This window comes from Phascolarctos cinereus, unplaced genomic scaffold (genome assembly GCF_003287225.1).
Source record: "Phascolarctos cinereus isolate Bilbo 61053 unplaced genomic scaffold, phaCin_HiC Scaffold_3;HRSCAF=262, whole genome shotgun sequence".
In the NCBI taxonomy this organism is placed as follows: Eukaryota; Metazoa; Chordata; class Mammalia; order Diprotodontia; family Phascolarctidae; genus Phascolarctos; species Phascolarctos cinereus.
In genome coordinates this window covers 56,230,941-56,252,540 of record NW_027555736.1, presented here as the reverse complement: position 1 = coordinate 56,252,540, position 21,600 = coordinate 56,230,941, and the positions used below count along the sequence as shown (strand labels likewise).

The 21,600-nt window shown below is 40.4% G+C and overlaps 1 protein-coding gene across 5 annotated transcripts in view; it reads left to right on the top strand.

Annotated features, from left to right (window-relative positions):
- KCNMA1 (potassium calcium-activated channel subfamily M alpha 1) overlaps nt 1-21,600 on the top strand; it is a 909,315-nt gene that overhangs the window by 548,622 nt on the left and 339,093 nt on the right. For all 5 annotated transcript variants that reach the window (XM_078150867.1, XM_078150865.1, XM_021006026.2 and 2 more), the window contains exons 4-5: nt 19,278-19,371; nt 21,485-21,596. In XM_078150867.1, the coding sequence (XP_078006993.1) occupies nt 19,278-19,371; nt 21,485-21,596 (206 nt within the window). The remainder of the gene's footprint in view (nt 1-19,277; nt 19,372-21,484; nt 21,597-21,600) is intronic.

Below are 21,600 nucleotides of genomic sequence, written 5' to 3'. Positions count from 1 at the left end.
AGGGTTAGGAGAGGACAGGAGAGCATTCCACATAAGCCACAGAATAATAGAATCTGAGATGTTAGAACAATGACCATCTTGTCCCAACCTGTACCCTAAAAACTACACTTACTATAACATTCCCAAAGAGTGGTCATCTAATCTCTTCCTGAAAACCCCACTTTCCAACAGTTTCATTGTCAGCAAAGTTTTGTTTTTTTTCCCCTGACCATAAACCTATAATTTCTTCTTCACAACCCCTTCCTATCCCCTACAGCTGTTCTTGGTTCTACCCTGTGGGGTCAACCAAAACAAATCAAACCTCCCTTCTATGTTACCATCGTTCTAAAAGTCGGAGATAGCTTTTGTGCCCGCCTTGAGTCTTCAGGCCAAATACCCCCTAATTCCTTCAGTTAGATCTCATATGGCAAGGACTCAAGGCCATTCACTCTCCCAATTGCCTTAAGGATTGATATTCCAGATGTGATCTGATTTAAGGCTGAACCGGGCAGGACTAGACCATCTTATTTCAGGAAGTCATGCCTCTCTTAATATAGTCAAGATTTCATCAGCTTCTTTTCTTTTTTCTTTTTGGAGTATCAGATAACATTTTAAGAATCATAATACTTTCAGTCTTCTCCTACCTCCCAAGTGTTTTCCAGACAAACTGCTACTTTAACATATCCCCTTCATCTTGCACTCATGAAATTGATCTGGGTTTTGGGTTTTTTTTGAGAATCTGGGTTCAAATTCCAGCTGTCACTTATTACCTTTGTGATGCTGGGCTTTGGACTTCAGTTTCTTTATATGTAAAATGGAGAAAGGGGTTGGAACAAATGGTTCCTTCCAGCTCTGAATGTAGGATCCATGGATCTACGACTTTACATTTATTCTTATTAAATTTCATCTTATTAGATTCAATGAAATTTTCTAGCTATTCAAGACAGTTTGAATCTTGGCTATCATTCCGTGTACCAACTGTCCTTCATACCCTTATATCCTCTGCAAATTTAATGAGTATGATCATCTATGCTGCTACCCAACCCATTGATTAAAATGGTAAACAGTATATGATCAAGCACAGAATCCTGGAGCACTTCTTTGAAGATGATATTGAACCATTCATGAATCCTTCTGAGGACTGATCACCTAATGATAAGTTAAAGAAACTGGAAATGTTTATCTTGGAGAAAAAAAAGACTTGGGAATTGATAGAATGATATTATCAGTTTTCATATTTGATATTTGAATGTCTAGTGTGTAGACTAAGGTTAGACTTCTGCTTGGCTTTAGAGAGGAAAAAAAAACTTGGAGTAATGGATGGAAATTGAAGAGAGACAGATATTGACTTGATATAAAGAAGGACTTTCTAACCATTAGAACTAGCCAGAAGTAGAGTGAGCTGATTTGGAGTACAGTGAGGTCAGCTTCACTAGAGGTCTTCAGATAGAGGGTGATCACTTGTTATGTATCTTCTAGAGATAACTGAAATCATAGAAGTGTATATCTAGAGCAAGATTTTCAACCTGGGGGTCCATGAACTTTAAAAAAATTGGCAACTGTATTTCAATATATTCAGTTTCCTTTGTAGAATTATGTTATTTTAGGGCTTCAAAAATATTGTTTTGAGGTGGCCATGGGCTTTACAGGACTGCTAGAGAGGTTCATTACACAACAAAGACTAAGAACCCTGCTCTGGAGTTTGAAGGAATAAAGAGGTAATTTAGTTTAATGTCCTCATTTCACAATGAAGAAACTGAGGCTGAAAGGGGTTCTATGACTTACCCAAAGTTACACAAGTGGTAAGTGGCAGGGTTCACATTTGAACTCAGAACTTGTGACTCCCGAGTTCCATGCTCTTTCCATTTCATCATGTTGCCTCCAGGGGGCACTATCTATTCTGAGATTCTGCCTTTATTCCACCTAAAGCATATGACTTTCTTTTTGTAACTGAATTTCATTGGATTTCAAGAATATGTCTAAATTGGAATACTCAAGAGACTCCTGGGTCTGAGATGTCGGTCAAAGACAAACCCAAGATGCAGCTTTTTTCTTTCCTTGAACAATGAAGGTATAATTGTTTCCATTTTCTGTTGAAAAAAAAAAAAGACATACTAGGCCTTTTCACTGTTATATTGAAAAAAAAAGATGTCAAAAACAAAGACATCATAATTATCTCTTAGCATCACATAGAAATTCATGTGCAACTTTTAACAACAAACACTGGTGTCCTGGTGGTGAATATTCATGTTCAGTGACAGCATTTCCTATTCTTTTGCGTCAAGCAGCAGCTAATTGGAACAACTATTGCTGGGCCCTGTGGAGCAGTGCCAGGCTGAGGGAGCTGGGGCTCGGTGGGAAAGCTCACTCAAATGGCTCCCCGGGGGGATTTTATCTTGATGTTTCCTGTATGGATGTGGAGGTGACTGGTAGACACTGAGTGTCTTAACCATTGTGGGGTTGCAGATAAATTTGTGGTGTTTCTAGGGTGATGGGATGGATCTGGAGGAGGGAGATTGAGATACATGTCATCTGTATGCTCTCTCATGGGACCAGAATGCCTTTCTATGATCTGGGAGGAAACAGGTAAGCTGGTTTGGGCCATGAGGAGGCAGAAACAAGAGAACAGAACAGATTTCAAGGTCAGATGGTTCTGGTTAACTGGAGTCTGGGGAGTACCTCACAATGGAGGAGAGGTATAGTCCCTGGTCTGAGTAGTGAGTAATAATGACTAGGTAATCCACAGGGCACCAGTGAGAACTAAGGCAGCTCCTGGGGTTTACAATATTTAGAGTTGCCAGAAATGGCTGTGGGCAGCATTCCTTCCAACAACTGTTCTGGAGCTTCTGAAGCTTTCATGCTAAGGCAACACAGGTCTCTGGTCTGCTTCCTGCCCCATCAGGTTTGGTCCTTTGCATATAAAGGTACCTTATTTGTTTCTGAATGGCTCTCATTGTTTCTGTCCTTTGGATGGACTCACTCTAAGGCACAGAGAAGGGTTGAGATTTTCCCAGAGTAGAGGCTGGACCTCAATATCTTCCTTGTAAGTTTCATTTCTCTTAAAGGGATCCCGAGAGGATTCAGGTGCTGTATTCCAAGCACCAAGCAAGCTGTTCATTCTTTCTGTTTGAAGGCAATGGTTTTTCCATTTTATACTTTTCACACATGCCTTTCTCCTGGGAAAGAGGTCATACAACATCCAGCTGCCAGGTCTTAGACAGACTGTATTCTTAAAGATTTTCTTTAAAAGTTAGAGCCATCTCCTTCTTTCTGGACCCTTTGTGTAGTCTTTCCCAACTCTCTAATTTCAGTAGATGTTTTCTCCTGGGGGTCCACAGGGCCAAGGATGAGGATAGTCTAAAGAGTGCTGAACTTGGATCTTGGAGTCACGAGACCTGAATCCAGATTCCAGCTCTCCTATTTACTACCTAGGTGACCTTGGCTAATAAGGTCACTATGCTTCTTTGAATCTCAGTTATCATCTACAAAATGGGGATAATAATAATTACATTGTTTACCTCAGAGAGTTGTAAGAAATATATTTGGCAAACTTTAATGCACTATGTAAATGTGAACTATGAGCTGTTTCTTCTGAGATATTCCCTCATTTCCTCTTCTCCTTTAGCCTCTGAAATTCCATGTTTTCTCCTCCTGCATGGCTAGGGGACCAGAAAAGGCATGAACTTAGTAAGACAGGAACAGAGAAGGGCAGGTTCTCTTCCCTTATTTCACTCAGGATCTTGTGCTCCTGAGTAGTGGAGGTGGGTATGAGGGCTACAGATAACAGAGGAGGCAGCTACAAGAGAACACACCAAATTTCAAGGTCAGGTGATTTTGCTGAGCTGGAGTCTGGAGAACACCAAACAATGGAGTAGAAGTATATAGTCCTTGATTTAAGCTAGGCTAAAACTGCACTAAGACTTTTGGGACACCTTGTATATGTGAATACATGTGAAGAGGTCTGAGTGCAGTGTGATTTAAGATCTAGGACAGGAGTGGGGAACCTTAATAAAGGATTTGTTCTGTGGAGTTTGGATTCAAAGGACCACACTTGAGGACCTGGAGGGCCACATGTGGCCTCGAGGCCACAAGTTCCCCACCCCTAAGGAGTATAGGCTGATTGCTTCTGGTCTTCTAACAATGTCAAGGCAAAACCCTTGTCCCTTGTATACTAGCTTAATGTCCCTTAGTTTGAGCAATGAAGTTCTGTGGGAAGATAATATATAGGAGATGCTGACTCATCTAATGAGGGTGTGCATATACCTTCAGATATGTAAGCATGGATAAACCATTCTTCTGGATTATCAATGGTACTGATTCCTTTATTAAATACTTAAAAGCATGGGGGCAGCTAAGTGGTGCAGTGGATAGAGCACCGGCCTTGAAGTAAGGAGGACCTGAGTTCAAATCTGGCCTCAGACCAAACACTTGACACTGTGTGACCCTGGACAAGTCACTTAACCCCAATTGCCTTAAATAAATAAACAAACAAATAAATAAATAAACAAACAGATAAATAAAGATACTTGAAAGCATGCTAAATTGTTCTTGCAACTAGGGATTGTGGAGAAACAACCCTAACTCAGTCATATGTGTAAATATAGGGTGGGTGTGGACAGCAAGGAGAGAATAAGGTTAGATAATCATTAGTCTAGAATGTTGTAGAGGGGATATTTTTTTCAGTAATACATTAGACTTGATAACTGCAGAAAATCTCTTAAAACTCTGAAAGCCTGTAATTCACTGATCTGCCCTTAGTGGGGAGGGCTCCAAGAGGGACTCTCTCATTCAGTACCCTAAGGTAGAAAATGGGGATATGGGACTATCCCACTTCTTTTGGCCCTCAGGTGTGCCTCTTCAGTCGTCTTAGCCCATAGTGGTAAGCTAGAGGCAGGTGATTTTCAGGGTTCTGGTTTAGAACTAATGCATTCTTGGAATGAGCAGCTATGGAGTAAAGCTATGGAGGTCTCAGAGATCCCTGGCATGGGCCCAATTCTTATGGCATAGGTAGAAAAGGCGACTAGAGCACTGTGGGTACACCCAGTGTGAAAGATAAGGCTGTGGGGATCCCCTCCTCATAGCCACAGGGTGAAGGGGAGAGCCAGCAGCTTCCATAAAGGGCAGTGAAGGCAGCCTTACACACAGCCAGAAACCTTATGGACAGGTTCTTCTGGAGCAAAGATTTTCCTACATATTTTCACTTGGTGCTCACAGCAGTCTTGTGAGAAAAATACTACAGGTGTTAATATCCATCTTTTACAGATGAGGAAACTGAGGTTCAGAATTCACATTGCTAGTAAGTGTCAGAGACAGGATTCAAATGAACAAGGCAGAGGCTGGGCTTTAGGTAGAAAGAACATGTCTAACAAGTTACCAGAATTGGGACTCAGAGAAGCAAATTATGTAGGGTAGAAAAACTCAGCCAAAGTCATGGCAAGGGGATGAGACTGTGGATGATTTTAAGGCCAAGGCTGGGAAGAAGAGAATTCATGGGATCATCAGTTTAAAGACTGAAGGAGCCTTAGGCATAACCTAGTTTGAACTTTTCACTCTACAGAAGAGAGAACCAGAGTCCTGAGAGTTTCCATGACTTTCCCAAGATCACACAGACTGACGTTAAAGTTCATTTCTTCCGACTTAGGAGACACTTAAGGGTCATCAATTGCAACCCCTTCATTTTACAAATAAAGAAACTGAGATTCAGAGAGCTTAAGGGACTCACCCAGGGTCACATAGCTAGGAACCATGGCATGATCTGAACCCAGGTCTTCCTGTCTTCAAGCCCAATGTTCTAGCCATTGCACCCTACTGGGAGTTGTGGTAGAGTTGCTGCTGAGATTCAGAGGGGTTTTTTTGTTTGTTTGTTTTTAAGATCAATCAATGAACAAATATTTATTAAGCACCGACTATGTGCTAGTCACTGTGCTAAGTGCTGGGAATACACAGAGGCAAAAGACAGTCCCTGCCCTCAAGGAGTTTACAATCTACTATCTAAAGATACTAACAACTTTGTAATTCATTGAACTGCTAACTTTTTCCTCTGATACTGTAACTTACCACCATAAAACAGCTAATAAATTGTCATGTTTGCTGCCAGGTAGGAGCGGAGGGTACAGGTAAAGGAACTCTTGTGGTCTTTTATCTCTGGGGATCCTGGGGCTTCAGGAACCTCAGAAAACATGTGAAATGATGGTAACTAGAAACCTGAAGAAGGGCCCCAAAAGCAAATACTTGGGCTTGCAGATAGAAAACAATGTATAGTTGTTTACAGAGTATAGGAAGCCTGTTGACCTCTTGATATCCCCAAACTGGAAACTGGCTAGAATCCATGGAAGTGGGAAGGGGGAATAAGTATAGGGTGGCAAGGAATCTTCAGGATAGTTTATCAAAAAATGGTCTGTGGACCTCTCCTCTCAACCACATGACTGGTTTGTTCCATAAAACTGACAATGAAGTAACCCACCCTTAAGACTTTTTGAAGTATCAGAAGCTTGTGGGAAAGCATGCGCTCAGCACATAATAGGTACTTTAAAATGTTTATTGATTGATTTTACTATGAGGAATTCCCAGTTTGGAAAGTCCATCTATGATCTATGTGGATCATAACCCATCTAGGACTTACTAATTAATCTAGGGGCACTGAAAGTTAAAATGACTCCCTCAGGGCTACCTAGATAATAAGTGTCAGAACTTGAATCCAGGTTTTCTTGTTTCCAGTCCAACACTATCCACCCTACAACACTGCCTCTCTTTTTCCATATGTGGTATGGCATTTGTACTGAATTACTTTCTGATGAGAAAATAAGTCATATAAAGAAAAATGCAGGTTGCAAAAATAATTGAATTTTTTTTTGCCCAGTTCAATTCTACATTCTTCACTTTTCATTTTAAATAAATTTTATTCATATCTTTTGTTTTTATATAACCTAAATATCTCATTGTATCTCTCCCTTTCCCCCTCCCACAGAATCATCCCTTATGACAAATAATTTTTTTAAAAGGAGGGAAAAAATAAGTCATAATTACTTATTTGATTTCTGGCTGCTGCTTTTACATATGAAACAATCAACAAGCATTTATTAAATGCTCATTATATGCTAGACATAGTGCTGAACATTGGGGATACAAAGAAAATTAGTTATAATTAATTCCTGCCTTCAAGGAACTTTCATTCTAATGGGGGAGACAATGTATATAAATTAGAAAAATATAGAGCTGATGGATGTTGATGTTAGGGATTAAATGACCCAGAGTCACACAACTAGCAGGGATTTGAATTTAACTCTTCCTGATTCCAAATCCAGTGCTCTATCCACTATACCACACTGCTTTAGGTGTTAAGGTAGAATTACTGAATTTCCTAGCATTAATGCTGAGTATCAGAATCTTTTACCCAAAATAAAAGAGTATGGCCCTGTCAGCTGGAAGGACAAGGAAAAGTCTCCTGGAGGAAATTACATCTCCACTGAGTCTTAAGAGAAATAGACAGATGACTCCAGTAGAGTCAGAGGTGGGGAAAGAGAGCATTCCCATCACAGAGAACAATTAGGACATGGGAAATGTGGATTCAGTGGTATGCTATAGCCAGTGCCTACTGGCTAATAACCATTGTTAAATAGCATTTACCCCTCAGACACTAGCAAGTGCTACCAATAGGAGCTTGACTTATAGTTTCGTTAATTGTCTAGACTTAAAAAAGTGATGCAGAAGATGTTATTAATGCATATTAATCTTAATACCTATAGATACATGTCCCCACTGAGATCCAGTTGTTAAACATTTACCAACACATCCTCCATATATTCATTAAGTAGCTGGGAAACTGTGCCATCAGCCAGGAACATTTCATCTTAGATGTGGTGAAGAGAAATCTTCATCAGGGGATGATCACAAATGGAGAGGAAGAAATGCCAGCGAGTCAATTTTATCAAACTTTAATTAAGCACCTACTATGTGCCAGGCACTCTGCTAAGCTCTGGGCATACAGAGACAAAAAAGAGAGTCACAGCCCTTAGGGAATTTAGTATATACAAGATGGTGTATACAGAATAAAATACAAGGTCATTTTAGGGGTGGGGAAGGCTCTAGTAGCTGGCAGGATATGAAAAGCTGCATAGTCAAGATAGCATTTTTAATTAAGCTTTGAGGTTCCCTCCCCCCCAACCCTTATTAGCCAATAAGCATCTAGATGTGTGCTCACTTCATAGAGAGGAATTAGTTTCCCTTGCTCAGGATTTTCCACTGCTGTTTGACACATTTCCTCTTTGCATGTATCCCAGAAGAAGGTATTTTTGGGTTCCCCAGTGGAAGCGTAGAGCTTCATAGTTATTTTATATACCCACTATCATTATTGTTTTACTCCTCTTGGTATTATTAATTAGTCTCTGGCATTTGTAAGGTATCTGTGTTTTTATCTGATTCTAGATATGTGTTGGGGTTTTTTTGGGGGGGTTGATGCAGGGAGAAGGGCACAGTCTGAACCTCTTATTTCACTGATTTAGGGGACTCCCAGTGTGCTAATTCCATCCACAAACATCTATTGGCACCTCTTCTTGTAACTTACAACTTCTTGCAACTTACAACCTTAGAGAATTGTTTGGGAGTATTATGTTTTCAAGTGACTCACGCTTGGTCACATGGCTAGTATGTTTCAGAGGTCTTTATGGCTCCAAAACTAGTCCTTTATACACATGGCCATGTGACTTCTGTTTAGACATGAACCCTCCTTAACTTCTGTTCCATTTCAAAGCATTGCTTAGACACCCAGCACTAATAAGGCAGATGTTCATGGTTATTGGACCATATCTGGCTTATTGAACAGTGACTTAATTAAAAGCCTTTTCCTTTGGAACGATTAATAGACTTATTGATGTCAAGCCCTTAAGTGAGGCCTTCCCAACAACCCCATTTAACCAGTTGGCTGAAATTCAGGATGGATCGATGTTGCACCACAGCCAAAGGTGTTTTTGTGTTCCCATTAGAGATGTTTTGCATGGCCCAGAAGGGCTGTTTAAAAATGAAAGATAGTCACCTAAAATAATGACAATAACATCAATAATAACTGCAGAAAAATAATTCGAAAGGTAAAATAATAAAAATAGTAAATACAAGCAAAATGATATTTTAGCATATAACCAACATGACATGCACTGAGATAATACTGATTAACAAATCCTGGGCAAGAGATCCTACTATTTCATAAAACTAAAAAAAAGAAATCTATTGATTTGGATTCCCTACCAAAGGAGGTAAGGTGGAGTAGTGGTTGGAACACTGTATTTAGAGTCAGGAAGGCAGATTTAAACCTTATTCCTGATTCTTATGACCCTAGGCAAAACAGTCAACCCGTTTATCCCTCAGTTTCTTCATCTGTAAAATGTGGATATCTGTAGTGCCTATAGATGTTTTGAGAGTCAAATTTTTAACATGTGAAGCAATTTGAAAATATTACGTCACCGTCATCATCATAACTTGTACTTGAGCAGGTCTGTGGCAAGTGCCAATTGATTGTTAAAGTTTCAGTGTGAGCATTCACACCTCAGAAATTGGCACACCACAAATTAGGGCTTGATTTATTGTTTTGATGATTGTCTGGAGTTAAGAAAGTGATGGAAAATATTAATACCACAAATTAAACTTTAAAAATGTGACCATGGGTACATTCCCCCCCGACACACACAGAGATCCAGTTGTTAAACATTTATCAGTGTGCCCTGGCTTTAAGGTTTACAAAGCACTTTTCAAGTATGATGTCATTTGATCCTCCCTCTAAGCCTTTGAGGTATGTGCTATTATAAACCCCATTTGACAGATGGTGAAACCAAGGTATGTGGAGGAGGTTAAGTAACTTGCCTGAGGTCACATAGCTGATAAGTATCTGAGGCTGAATTTGAACTCAGGACTGTCTCTTTTTGGATCTAACTGCTGATTTCATCAATACAGGAAACTCACCAAGAGCAAACTATTTGTACTAACACAGATGGACATTTACTCCGCAACTTATAGTCTTTGAGAGCTGTGTGACACTAAGGTCAGATGACTTCTCCAGGGTCACACAGCCAGTATGTCCAGAGGCAGAAAGGGAAGCCGGGTCTTCCTGGCTTGAAGGCCAGCTCTGCTAAGTGTATCACGTGCTTCCTGTTACTTTACCCAATAGAACCATTGAGAAACACATACATGTAGAAAAATGAGTAATTATTTGATTAATAAGTAACTTATGTTACATTAAGAGTTACAAGATCACAGAACTCAATAGAATATGTTTCTATTTGAAAGCAACTGTTTGTTCTTGTTGTCCAGTAGTTTTCAGTTATCTGATTCTCCATGTCCCATATTTGGATTTTTCTTGGCAAAGACACTGGAGTGGTTTGACATTTCCTTCTCCAGCTTGGATGAGGACACTGAGGAAAAGAGGGTTAAGTGACTTGCCCAGGGTCACACAGCTAGTGTCTATGGCCGGATTTGAATTCAGGTCTTCCTGACTCTAGGCCTGGCTCTCTATCCACTGTGCCATCTAACTGCCCCAAAACGTGGAGCTACCAACTCGTAAGTCTAAAGGTCCTTCCCTGTACCCTATTGCTTCTGACAAAGCCAGGGAAGGAATTGTGGGAAATCAGGAGCCTCAGTGTAAAGAGCCTTAATCTTGGTAGCCTGAGGAAGGAGAAAGTGGGGAAGTGATGTGTGGGTACTCTAGAAGGAATCTATTTTATTGACAATTTATATCTTAGTATCATTAGAGACCATCGTAGATACAGTAGAAGGCAAATGATGTTTGAGTCATATCATGTTATGATCTGATTTGGATCTGGCCTCGACCAGTTACCATCTTTGTGGTCTTGAACATTCTTGAGCCTCAGTTTCTTCATCTAGAAAATTAGGTAGGGTTACCACATTATCTTTGAGATACCTTTCATCTGTCAATCTAGTCCCATGGTCGACAATGTTATGGTCTTATGAACGATTTCTATTACCACAATAAATTATCTTAAAGTACCTAGCTGCTAAGCCCTATAATGTTCTTAGCTAACTAGTTATCTCAGATTTAAAATATGGTACTTTATTTTAGAATGCATAAGACTTTCACTTTTAAAAAAAAACATCAGCTTGACTTTTTTTTTCTCTAAAAAAACTATTTGTCCTATGGAATGGATCACAGGGAGGAGAAGGAAGAGGAATGCAAGGGATTTTATGGTGATGGAAGAAACAGAAAAATCCATAAAGAGTTATTAAAATAAAATAAATCAGCTTGCTTGGTATCCTAATTAGCTACATGTTCTTTTGCTCATTTTGCATATGTAAAAACTGAGGCACAGTCTCTTAGAGGCAGAGAAAGACCTCAAGGCTTATAGTTCATTCTCCTGCAGACTAACTTAATTACTGGCTGTGGGTTTCTTCTGCAGAATGTGGCTATCAAAGCTATTTCATATCAGCTGTTTGTTCATAATTATTGCTATGAACAGGAAGGAAACCATGTTTACATATGGATGCTTCTTTTGGACTGGTTAATATAGAATATTTGAATTTAAATCAAATGGTAAGCTGGGCCCCAGAAGACAGAACGAGGAGCTCTTTGTGGAAGCAATACAGGGTGGAATGTAGGCTTTAATAAGAGAAAAAAGATAATCATAAAAGTAAGGATTATACAACAGTATAATAACTATTGTTTCAAGAGGGAGTGGTTTCCCCTTCACTGGAGGTCAAGGTGACCATTGTAGGTTGTGTTGTAGAGGAAATTCTTGTACAGGAATTCACTGGACTGGATGGGCTCTGGCTTCCATGCAACTTTCCTGTTCTAGGATTCTGATTCAATAGATGACCTCCTAGTGGTAGTCATGAAATGTGAGAGAGAAATCATAGAATCTTTGGGTATTTTCTACTAAAAGTTTTCTGGTTTGAGTTTCTAGTGAGCAGATTTGGGGAAGTCCCCAGGATAAGAGATCAAATTTTTGGCTGTTAATGATGTTCCACACAACATGAATTCATTAATCCACTCAACAGGTATATAATCATCTGTGTGTCCATCATTAAATGAAAGTGTAAAGAGTAATTTGAAATTGCCTCCCTGGGTGACCTGAAGCCCAGCAGGAAAAATCATGGATATCCTTTGAGATAGTTTACCCTTGATCATTTTCAGTGTAAGTAATTTGGTTAAATGACTTGTTAGGAAAACTTCACTGGTGGTTCTATTAAAAGGTTCTGATGGCTTAATGGGATACAGAGGATATATTGTAAGTTCTCAATGTCTATGGCTACTGAGTGACAGCTCTGATACATTCGGTCAAACTAGGAAAGCCTTAAGAATGGGCATACCAATGAATTATGTCTTTGCTGCTATAAGGCTGGCCTTACTAAGTTTAGAAAGACTCATTACTAGAATAATGCCCACTAGGTGATGATTCTGGTTTGTGCACAGATGCTCTTACAATGGTTTCCTAAAGGATCACTGAAAGAAATGGGAAAAACAATGAGAATAACAGATCTGTTATAGTATTACATTAAGTATGTTTTGAGCACCTATTAGATAGGTTTTGACAGGGTGAGGGGGAACTGAGAAGAACACATGATTTCTGACCTGCCATTTGTAATCAAAGGGATATGAAATCTATTTGAAGAAATGTCAGACGCATGGGAAACCAATGAATATGGAAAGGTTTGTTGAATAATAAACAGTATAAGATAACATATAATTAAATGTGAAACAATATGTGCAAACTATAAATGTTATAAGAGTTCAGGAAAGTGGAAAATCAGTGAGGATTGGAGGAATAAGGAAAAGTTTGGTGAATGAATTAACAAGACAAGAACCATGAACTAAGAACCATAAATCCCAGGTTCCTAGTCTCAGATCCATTACTGATTTGCCACGTTACCTCGAGTGGTCACTTTCCCCCTCTCTGCTTCATTTTTCTCTGTAATTTGAGAGGCAGGAGTAGATAATATTGAAGGCCCCTTCTAGTTTAGAACAATCCGATCTGAGTCTGCGAGGATTGGAATTTGAACTGGATTTCAAATAGAGCAGGGTGAAGAGGAGAGAATTCTAGAGAACCTGGGTTCAAATCCTGGCTCTGCAACTTATAAATCTATATGACCTTGGGATATTTCACCTCTCTGAACCTCAGTTTACTTATCTGTAAAATGAGAGGGTAAGACAAATTACTATTCAGAATCCTTAGAGCTATACATATGTATGAAAATGGCTATTCTATGAATGATGCCTTGGAATGAGCAGGCACATATAGGGACTATCAGATGAACCTAATGGGAGTGGGCAGGGCACGCCAAGGATCATAGGAAACCAGACAACATCATTTTGGAGTGGTTAAATGAAAGAGGACATTGGGCATTAGGCAGAGGAATTAGACCTGGTCCACTGGGAAATATAGAAAGCAGTGGTCTACACAAGGTGGTGTTAAAGATCAACTTCACTCCTTACACAGGGTGAATTAAAGAGGGAGAGAGTGGAGTCAGTTAGCCACTAAACATTTATTAAAGCTCTACTATGTGCCAGGCACTGTGCTAAGCACCAAGGATATAAAGAAGGGCAAAAGATGATTCTTGATCTCAAGAAGCCACAGTCTAATGAGGGGGAATCAGGGAAGTCAGTTCATTGCACATTACAGGAGTAGATTTCTGAGGGTCTGAACTGGGGTTAAGGTGGGCTGATGATAGTGGGAATGGAGAGGCTGGCACTCATTCCAAATAAAAGACATATATAAGAGGGAGGGGAGTACTCTGCATGTTTCTGAAGATTATTTTCATATGGTTTTTGCTTTTCTTTAAGTCCCTTTCCCACTGTAAGAGTATCCATATGGGCATACATGTGTATGCGTGCCCATGTGGGAATACACATGGATACTTCTTTACTGAAGAGCCTCAGATTTTAAAAATTATTATGGCTCTAAGCTCCTTATCTTTTCTTTTTTCATTTGTAAATGATAGTCTCCTCAACCCCTCCCTACCTAGACTTCATTATTTTTTTCTTTTAATCTTAAAATAAAAATGTGCTCAGCCAGCATTCTCTTTCAGATTGTTAATTCAGATGCCACTGATGAGGCCCGCTTAGTGTTGTAGTAATTACTTCCTATTATAGTGATGTGTTTCTCTCCCTTGTTCAAACCTGGAACTGCAGATATGTGCACAACCCCTGGATCTTTGCAATTAGTGAAGTGGCATGCAGCTGGTTATCTAGGGGCAGGTACATCCTTTTAATCATTCCTGTTTGGGGATGAGTGGAAATCTATGGAAGCCATACCACCTGTCTTTAGTGTGGGACTGGAAGGAGCTGATACCATTGCAGCCACCCAACAGTGTGTAGACAGCCCTGAGTCAAGAAGGTAAGAAAGAATCTTCAGTAAGGGCCATGGAAGTTTCAGGGAGGAAAACAGATTCAATCCCATTCATGAAAACATGTTTCATTGCCTACTGTGTATGGAGGGCAGTTTGGCATAGTGGCTAGAAAGCTAGTCTCGAATCCAGAAGAATCCAAGGTTCAAGTCTCACCTCTGCTTCATAGTGACTCTATGACTCATCTCAGTGCTCTAAAACTAAAAAGACTAAAAGTTTCAGGGAAGGTGCTGACCTGCATTGGTAGAGAGAGCTTCCTTACCTGGGAGTTTCCTGTGCCAATGAAATCATAGATCCGGTCCCTAGCATGATCCCTACTATGTGTGAGGTACAGGATAAAATCTTCCAGTGTATTGCAGAAGAGACAAACATCCTGGCACTTATTGCCAGGACTGGCACGTAGTGCTTTCATTCATTCACCTAACATAATGTTTTGCATTGTGAGCACTTTATACCTACTTTTTTAATTCATTCATTATCCTAGCATAGGGACTTTCATAGAGCAGGCATCATAAATGGTTAATGAATTGTGAATGTGAGGAGGGGAGGTACAGCTGAAAGAGAATTGTTGAACCAGAGCTGTGGGCTTCAGTCCAAGTGAAGCTTTATCCCTCACATTTAAAATCTGGGGATTCTTGGCTTGTCCCGCCTCCTTTCCATTGATCTCTTAGTTTCATCTCCATTGAGATCTTTTTTTTTGTTTTGTTTTGTGTTTCAGTAACCTTCTGTGAAGGCAACTGGTTAGTTTAGGTTACCTCAGTCTGAAGGCTTATTTGGATTTCATGTTGTATGGATAAGTGAGAAAAAGAACATATCTTAATTTTGAATTGTCTTCCTTTGCTTTTAAATGGACACCTATGTATAAATTTGGGGGGACATATCTTGTCATATGGACCAGAAGGTCCCCAGGCAAGTGTGTAGGTTTATTAAGATGCTTTCACGACAATCTAGACAGGGGCTTAGAGACATCTCTAAAGTTGCCTGTCTGGGTTTTAGGTGTCTTCCTACCTCCTCCCTGTTATGCCTTCTGCTTGTAAGCTGGTAGTCCAGGTCTATGTGCAGATAAAATATCTTATACCCTGCCCAGAAGTCAACAGCAGTTCAGCTAAGTGACTCCAGACGAAACCAACTGTCCCTTACTTGAGACAAAGATGAGGTGGACTGAGTTAATTTTCTTCATTAGCAATTACACATATCATAAGCCCACGTAGATGGATTACTTTGCTGCTTAACACATGAAGAAGAGCCGAAATGACTGGCTATTGCTCTGTCACAGCAAGCAGCTGTCTCATATTTCCTGTGAAAAGTCAGTCAATAAACATTTAGTAAGCACCTACCAGTTAACAGGCACTGGGCTAAGTGCTCAGAATACAAATAAAGGTAAAAGACAATGTGTGCATCAGAAGCTTCAGGATAGGGGTTCTTAACCTCTTGTGTGCCATCGACCCCTTTGGCAATCTGCAGAAGTCTAGGGATACCCTTTCTCGGAATAATATTTCTAGTCCGCATAAAATAAAATGCAAGGGATTTCAAAGGAAACCAGTTATATTAAAATATAGTTATCACATTTTTTTTTAAATTAATGGACATCAGGTTAAGAACCCCTGCCTAGGAGCTCCTTTTATTTGATGTTACAGCAAGCTGTCCTCGTTGATCTTTGAGATGAAGTCCCTCTGGAGAGGAAAAGATACCTTCTGTTCAGTATTGTCAACCTCTCTCACAACGAATAATGCCACATCTTTGAATAAGCCTGTGGAATTTCCCCAGGAGATGTTCTCATAGGGGGAATGAAGTGATCCTGGGCATGGGGTCTAAAGACTCCCACTCCCCAGAAGCCTCTTTCTTGGGGGTCTTTGACAGAGAGTGACTAGCAGTTCACTGTGGTCTCAGGAATTTACCACTACAGGTTCCCACTCAATGGTTCTCTTACTGGTTGAGAAAAGCAGACTAGAAAGTTTCCCTGGGGTCTTTGTAGCAAATAGAGAAGGGTAGAAAAAAACAGCACATTCTTTTCTATTTCTACCTCTTCACCCATCATTCTTAGCTTCTCCCAACCCTTTCAATTCCCACCATCATGTCAGCAAACCTTGTCTCCATTGGCTGACCTCATCATCATCCCTGTTAAAATCTAGGGGTTAAGGAATTAATTGAAATATATACTGTTCAATTATATAAGAGTTCAGACATTGTTGGATCAGGTCAATGAAATGGACCATAGTAAACTTATTTTTTTTTCTGATAAGGAAATTGAGATCCATAGAAGTAAAGAGATTTTCCCAAAGTCACACAGTAAGTTAGTTGCAATGTTAATATTAATTCCAAGATATTTGGAAGGAGAGATCAGAAGTGATGGACACAAGAGTTTCAAAGAAATCCTTTTAAAGTTAGGTTGTTCTGTGAGTGATCTAAGCATCACCCAATATCCTCCATTTATCATTCCTCCTGCTGTTGCTTTTGATGCCCTCAGAACAGTAGTAAGATTCAGGGAAGATGACAGAGCCAGAATTCAGTATTGCGAAATTGCTATGAAACTTAGGCTGAACCTGAGTCTCTGAACTTTAAAGCTATTCTGAGAATCAGTTTCAGTATGGAATGGACCTTGCTGTCACTCTTGCATCATTTGTCTAATATTTCCTTGAACATGGGGAAAGAGGGGACATCGAAGTAGAGAACAGACTGCCCTTCTAGCCTTGTATAGATTTGACCACAGTAATAACTGGCTGGACATGTTAGGCAGCCCCGCTCAAGGTATCAAGGCAGATAGGGAATTACTACCACCCCGATCTGTGCTGCTATGAACTCAGCTTGGAGCTGGAAGAAACCCCAAAGGCCAACTAGTCCAATCCCTTCATTTTCTAGCTAATGAACTGCTAATCAGAAGGGTTAATTAACTTGGCCAATGCCACGTAGGCAGTAAGTAACAGCACTGGGAATTGAACTGAGGATCCTCTGATTCCCAATCCACTGTTCTTTCACTTCTGGAGCAAATAAGACCCCACTTGCTTAATGAGATGAGTTTAATAAATCCTCCCCCCTCCAACACACAGCACATCTTGCCTACACACATAAATGGTGCCCAAATATCCTCCATTAGAGATTCCCCAAATGAACTCACTTAATGGAGAAATGGAACACATTTGTGTCCCAGAGGCTTAAAGATCAGTAGGGTGTTAGAATGCTGGGATCCTGCACTTACCTTCTATAAAAAATACAGTGTCTGGGAACTCTTAAGCCCAGTGGTTTATGTATAAAGTTATGTCTCATATATCTTGGTCTTTTGTTTTCAACATAGAAAAACCAAGTTTTTTTTTTAAATTTTCTTATATTTTTTTTTCTGTAAGATCTGCATGGTAGCGAATGCCAACATCAGGGTCCAATTATATTTTTTTTTCTCCTGTTACCCCTGTCTTCTTTTGAAGTTCAGGACTTTCCTGTTCATCTTCTAGGATGGGTTTGCTCATATTCTCCTGTCTTGGTTAAACTGAGTAGTTGTCATTTCTTTTATGGACTTTTGAGATAATAAGTCCACTGGTTTTCTGATGCTACCACCAAGCCTTCTTTAAATGTAACTGTAGGTTACTCTGAATGCCTGTGCAGAGGGTTTGCTACTGATTTGTGACATGGAAGGCAACAGAGGGCATGTTGGACTTGTACCGTATAGTGGGAATGGATAAAAAAGTGCATGTGTGATGATCTGGGAGCCCCACAAATTGACTTTCTCTGGCTTTAAATGAATTCCTTATATTGGTTCTGCATTGATTTCTGCCTGTTAAAAAACTTTTAGCCTTTACCTTAACAGAGGTACAACTATACTAACTGGTATTTTGTTCAGTGATTGCCCAAGTGGGGATCCTCGGAAATCTTCTGCCGTACAGTTCTTAAGCTGGCTATTTTCTGGCTCCAGATGTTGACTTTGCTTCCTGCCTATGGATAATCTGCTTCTCCTTCCCTCTATACCCCCACCTAGTCTCCTCCATTCCATCTTCCTCTTCTCTATTTGATCCTGGCCTAAGGATGACCTCTGGTTGACCTTATTGCAGTCCTCTTTACCTCCATCGAGAGCTTTGAGACACTTATGATGCTTTCCTGCTCCCCACTCAGCACAAACCTTGGCACTTTCCCATTGATTAATATCCTTGATGGAAAGCCAATAGAAGCCGTGTACCAGTTTGTATAGTAGTGCCCCTTTTTCAACTCTTGACCAAAGTAGAGTGTGCTGGGGGTTGGCATTGGCTGCTTGACACACACAAAGGCAATTAACCTGCATGCCAGAAAATTAACCCTTAGAGTACTGCTTCAGATTTCACCATGTCTTGGGTGGTTGGGGTTTAATTTTCTCTGTGGGCTAGGCTTTTCTCTCAAGCTATGGGAGCCACATGAAAAAGTTCATAGACTACCTAGAACAGATATGAGAATCATTTCTTGGTCACTTACCTAGAATGTTTTGGGGCCCTTTTAAATTAAATACCCAATCACTTAAGCACCCACCCCCTTCCCACATACAACAGCAGTATTTAATTCCAAATGGGATGTATGCCTAAGCTGCTTTAGTGGGTGTGAGGGACTCTTTTTAGCTTTAGTGTGTATTCTCCCAAAGAAAGAAGTCAGTTCTTTAAGGGTTAATGTAAACTTAAGGAATTTAGCCATCTCTCCTGCTTGTTCTTCCTCTGAGGTATCTGCATGATCCTCTTTAGATTTTTAGCTCAACCTTTGAATGATTAAAATGAAACACGACCAACCAATAAACAGACTTTGGGGGGAAAAGAGCAAAGACACTGAATGGTTGAATGGACAGACTCGTTGGCAATGCTTGCTTGTATTTCCCAAGGGGTTGAAAGGCCAAATGTCTAACACTTGTTTTGTTCCCTTCCCTTTCTCCTGAACCCTCGTTTTACAGAAGTGGAGCCCCAATACCTTTTACTTACCTCTTGCATTTTCTTCTCCTTGTCTAATAGCCCAATAGAATCCTGTCAGAATTTCTACAAAGATTTCACATTACAGATCGACATGGCTTTCAACGTGTTCTTCCTTCTCTACTTTGGCCTGCGGGTAAGTAACAAGAGGATGATGCTTACTCTCAGGATGGGCAGAATCTGGGAAGCTTATATGCCTGAGTGGGTGGGGAGGGATTGGGGGCAGGGGGAGTTGGGAGTGGCAGTGGAGACACCAGCCCTGGCTTCTATCCTCTTGGGCAGGAAGTCCAAGGTGTACAGCTAAGGTTTCTATGCATTCTAATCTCTAGTCTCTGAGAGGACCCTCTGCCATCTGAATGTTCCTTCACTGAAGTATTGAAGGTCCAAAGAGAAGGTTACCTGTTAAACTGGTTGTATTTCTACTAATTGCTGATCTGTTTCCTGATCATTCATATAAAGCTGTTCCCAACAAATATTTCAAAGGGAAAAAAAAATTCTCCTTTATTTTTAGCCGATTAGTCAACAAGCATCTATTAAGCACCTACTATATGTTGGGCACTGTGCTAACCACAGGGGCAGCTAGATAGCGCCGTGCATAGAGCATTGGGCCTGGAGTCAGGAAAACTTGAGTTCAAATTCAGCCTCAGACACTTACTAACTGTGTGATCCTGGGCAAGTCACTTAACTCCTCTTTGCCTCAGTCCCTCATCTCTAAAATGAGAACACACTAGAGAAGAAAATGGCAAACCACTCCAGTATCTTTGCCAAGAAACCCACTCTGTGGGGTCATGTAGAGTTGGACACAACTAAATAAATGAACAATAATGACAAAAATGGTAACTGCTAGGATTAGAAACAGAATTAGAGTTAGGGTGAGGCAGCAAATTCCTGTTGTAGACATTTCCTTTATCCGTGCATATCTAGATCTGTTCTGCAAGCTGCCTGGGAACCTGAGAAGCTAAATGCCTTGCTCACAGCTCCCCAGTCACTGTATTATAGCAGCAGGACTTGAACCCAGGGCTTCCTGACTCTGAGACCCACTCTCTATCTAATGTGCCACAGTGTCCCAGCAGACTTTAAATACCAGAGTTAACATCCGGTAGCTCCATGATGGTAGCATATTGTTTTGTAGATGTTCTGCCCCACACCACCTCTTACGAATAGGACATAAACAAGGTTTAATTCCAAGAGACAGTATGAAAAGTGACAGTGGATAGAGAGCTGACCTTCGAGTCGGGAAGATCTAGATTCAAGTCCCACTTCTAATATGAATTAGTTGTGTGACACTGGACAAGTCACCTTACCACTCAGTGCTCCTTGGTGACTCTCCAAGACTCCAAGATACAGGGGTATGTGGGGACCATAAGAGTTGATTGTTAAATTTTCAGTGGAAGCATTTATACCTCCAAAAGTAGCAAACACTACAAATCAGGGTTTGAATTATTGTTTTGCATATTGTCTCAACTTAAGAAAGTGATGGAAGAAATGTTAATCATGCATATTAAACTTAAAAGTATGTCATATAGTCCAGCAGAGTGGCCCAGCAGAAGCATGCTGGGCCCATAACCCAGACGCTGATGAATCAAAACCATCCTCTTGTAGGAAGTTATGTTAGGGGCAGCTAGGTGGCACAGTGGATAGAGCACTGGCCCTGAAGTCAGGAGAACCTGAGTTCAAATCCGGCCTCAGACCAAGCACTTGACACTTACTAGCTGTGTGACCCTGGGCAAGTCACTTAACCCCAATTTCCAAAAAAAAAAAAGTATGTCATGCATACATTTTTTTCTGAGTCAGAAGGTTGTTAAACATTTACCATCATATGCCCTCAATGCAAGTTGTTTATACTATTGAAATTCCAGATCTAGTTCAAAGAATGGTTTTGAGAAGAGTTTGGTATATGTGTATGCCTGTGGGACTGTATACATTTATTTAAATTAGAAATTCAGGGGATTTGATTTTGGTCGCTCAGATGATAGAGCTATGACCCTAAGACCCTCTGATGTTGGACAAGCAAGTTAGCCCATGATACTCTCAGCAGTCATATACCATATATGGCCTGGCCCCTCTCCATGGACTGAACTGGCACAGAGCTCATACAGAAGACTGTGTCTTCGAGGCAAGGCGAACCCACTGTTTAACTGCCACTTCTGTAAATTCCCCAAGTGTGCCCTTTGGAAATGGCAGTAGAGATTAAAACCAGCCCCAATGCCTCTCATGTGTTTCTTTTTCTCTCCATTCTTTTCCCCCAGTTTATTGCAGCCAACGATAAGCTGTGGTTTTGGCTGGAAGTGAATTCAGTAGTAGATTTCTTCACAGTCCCTCCAGTGTTTGTGTCAGTGTATTTAAACAGAAGTTGGCTTGGTAA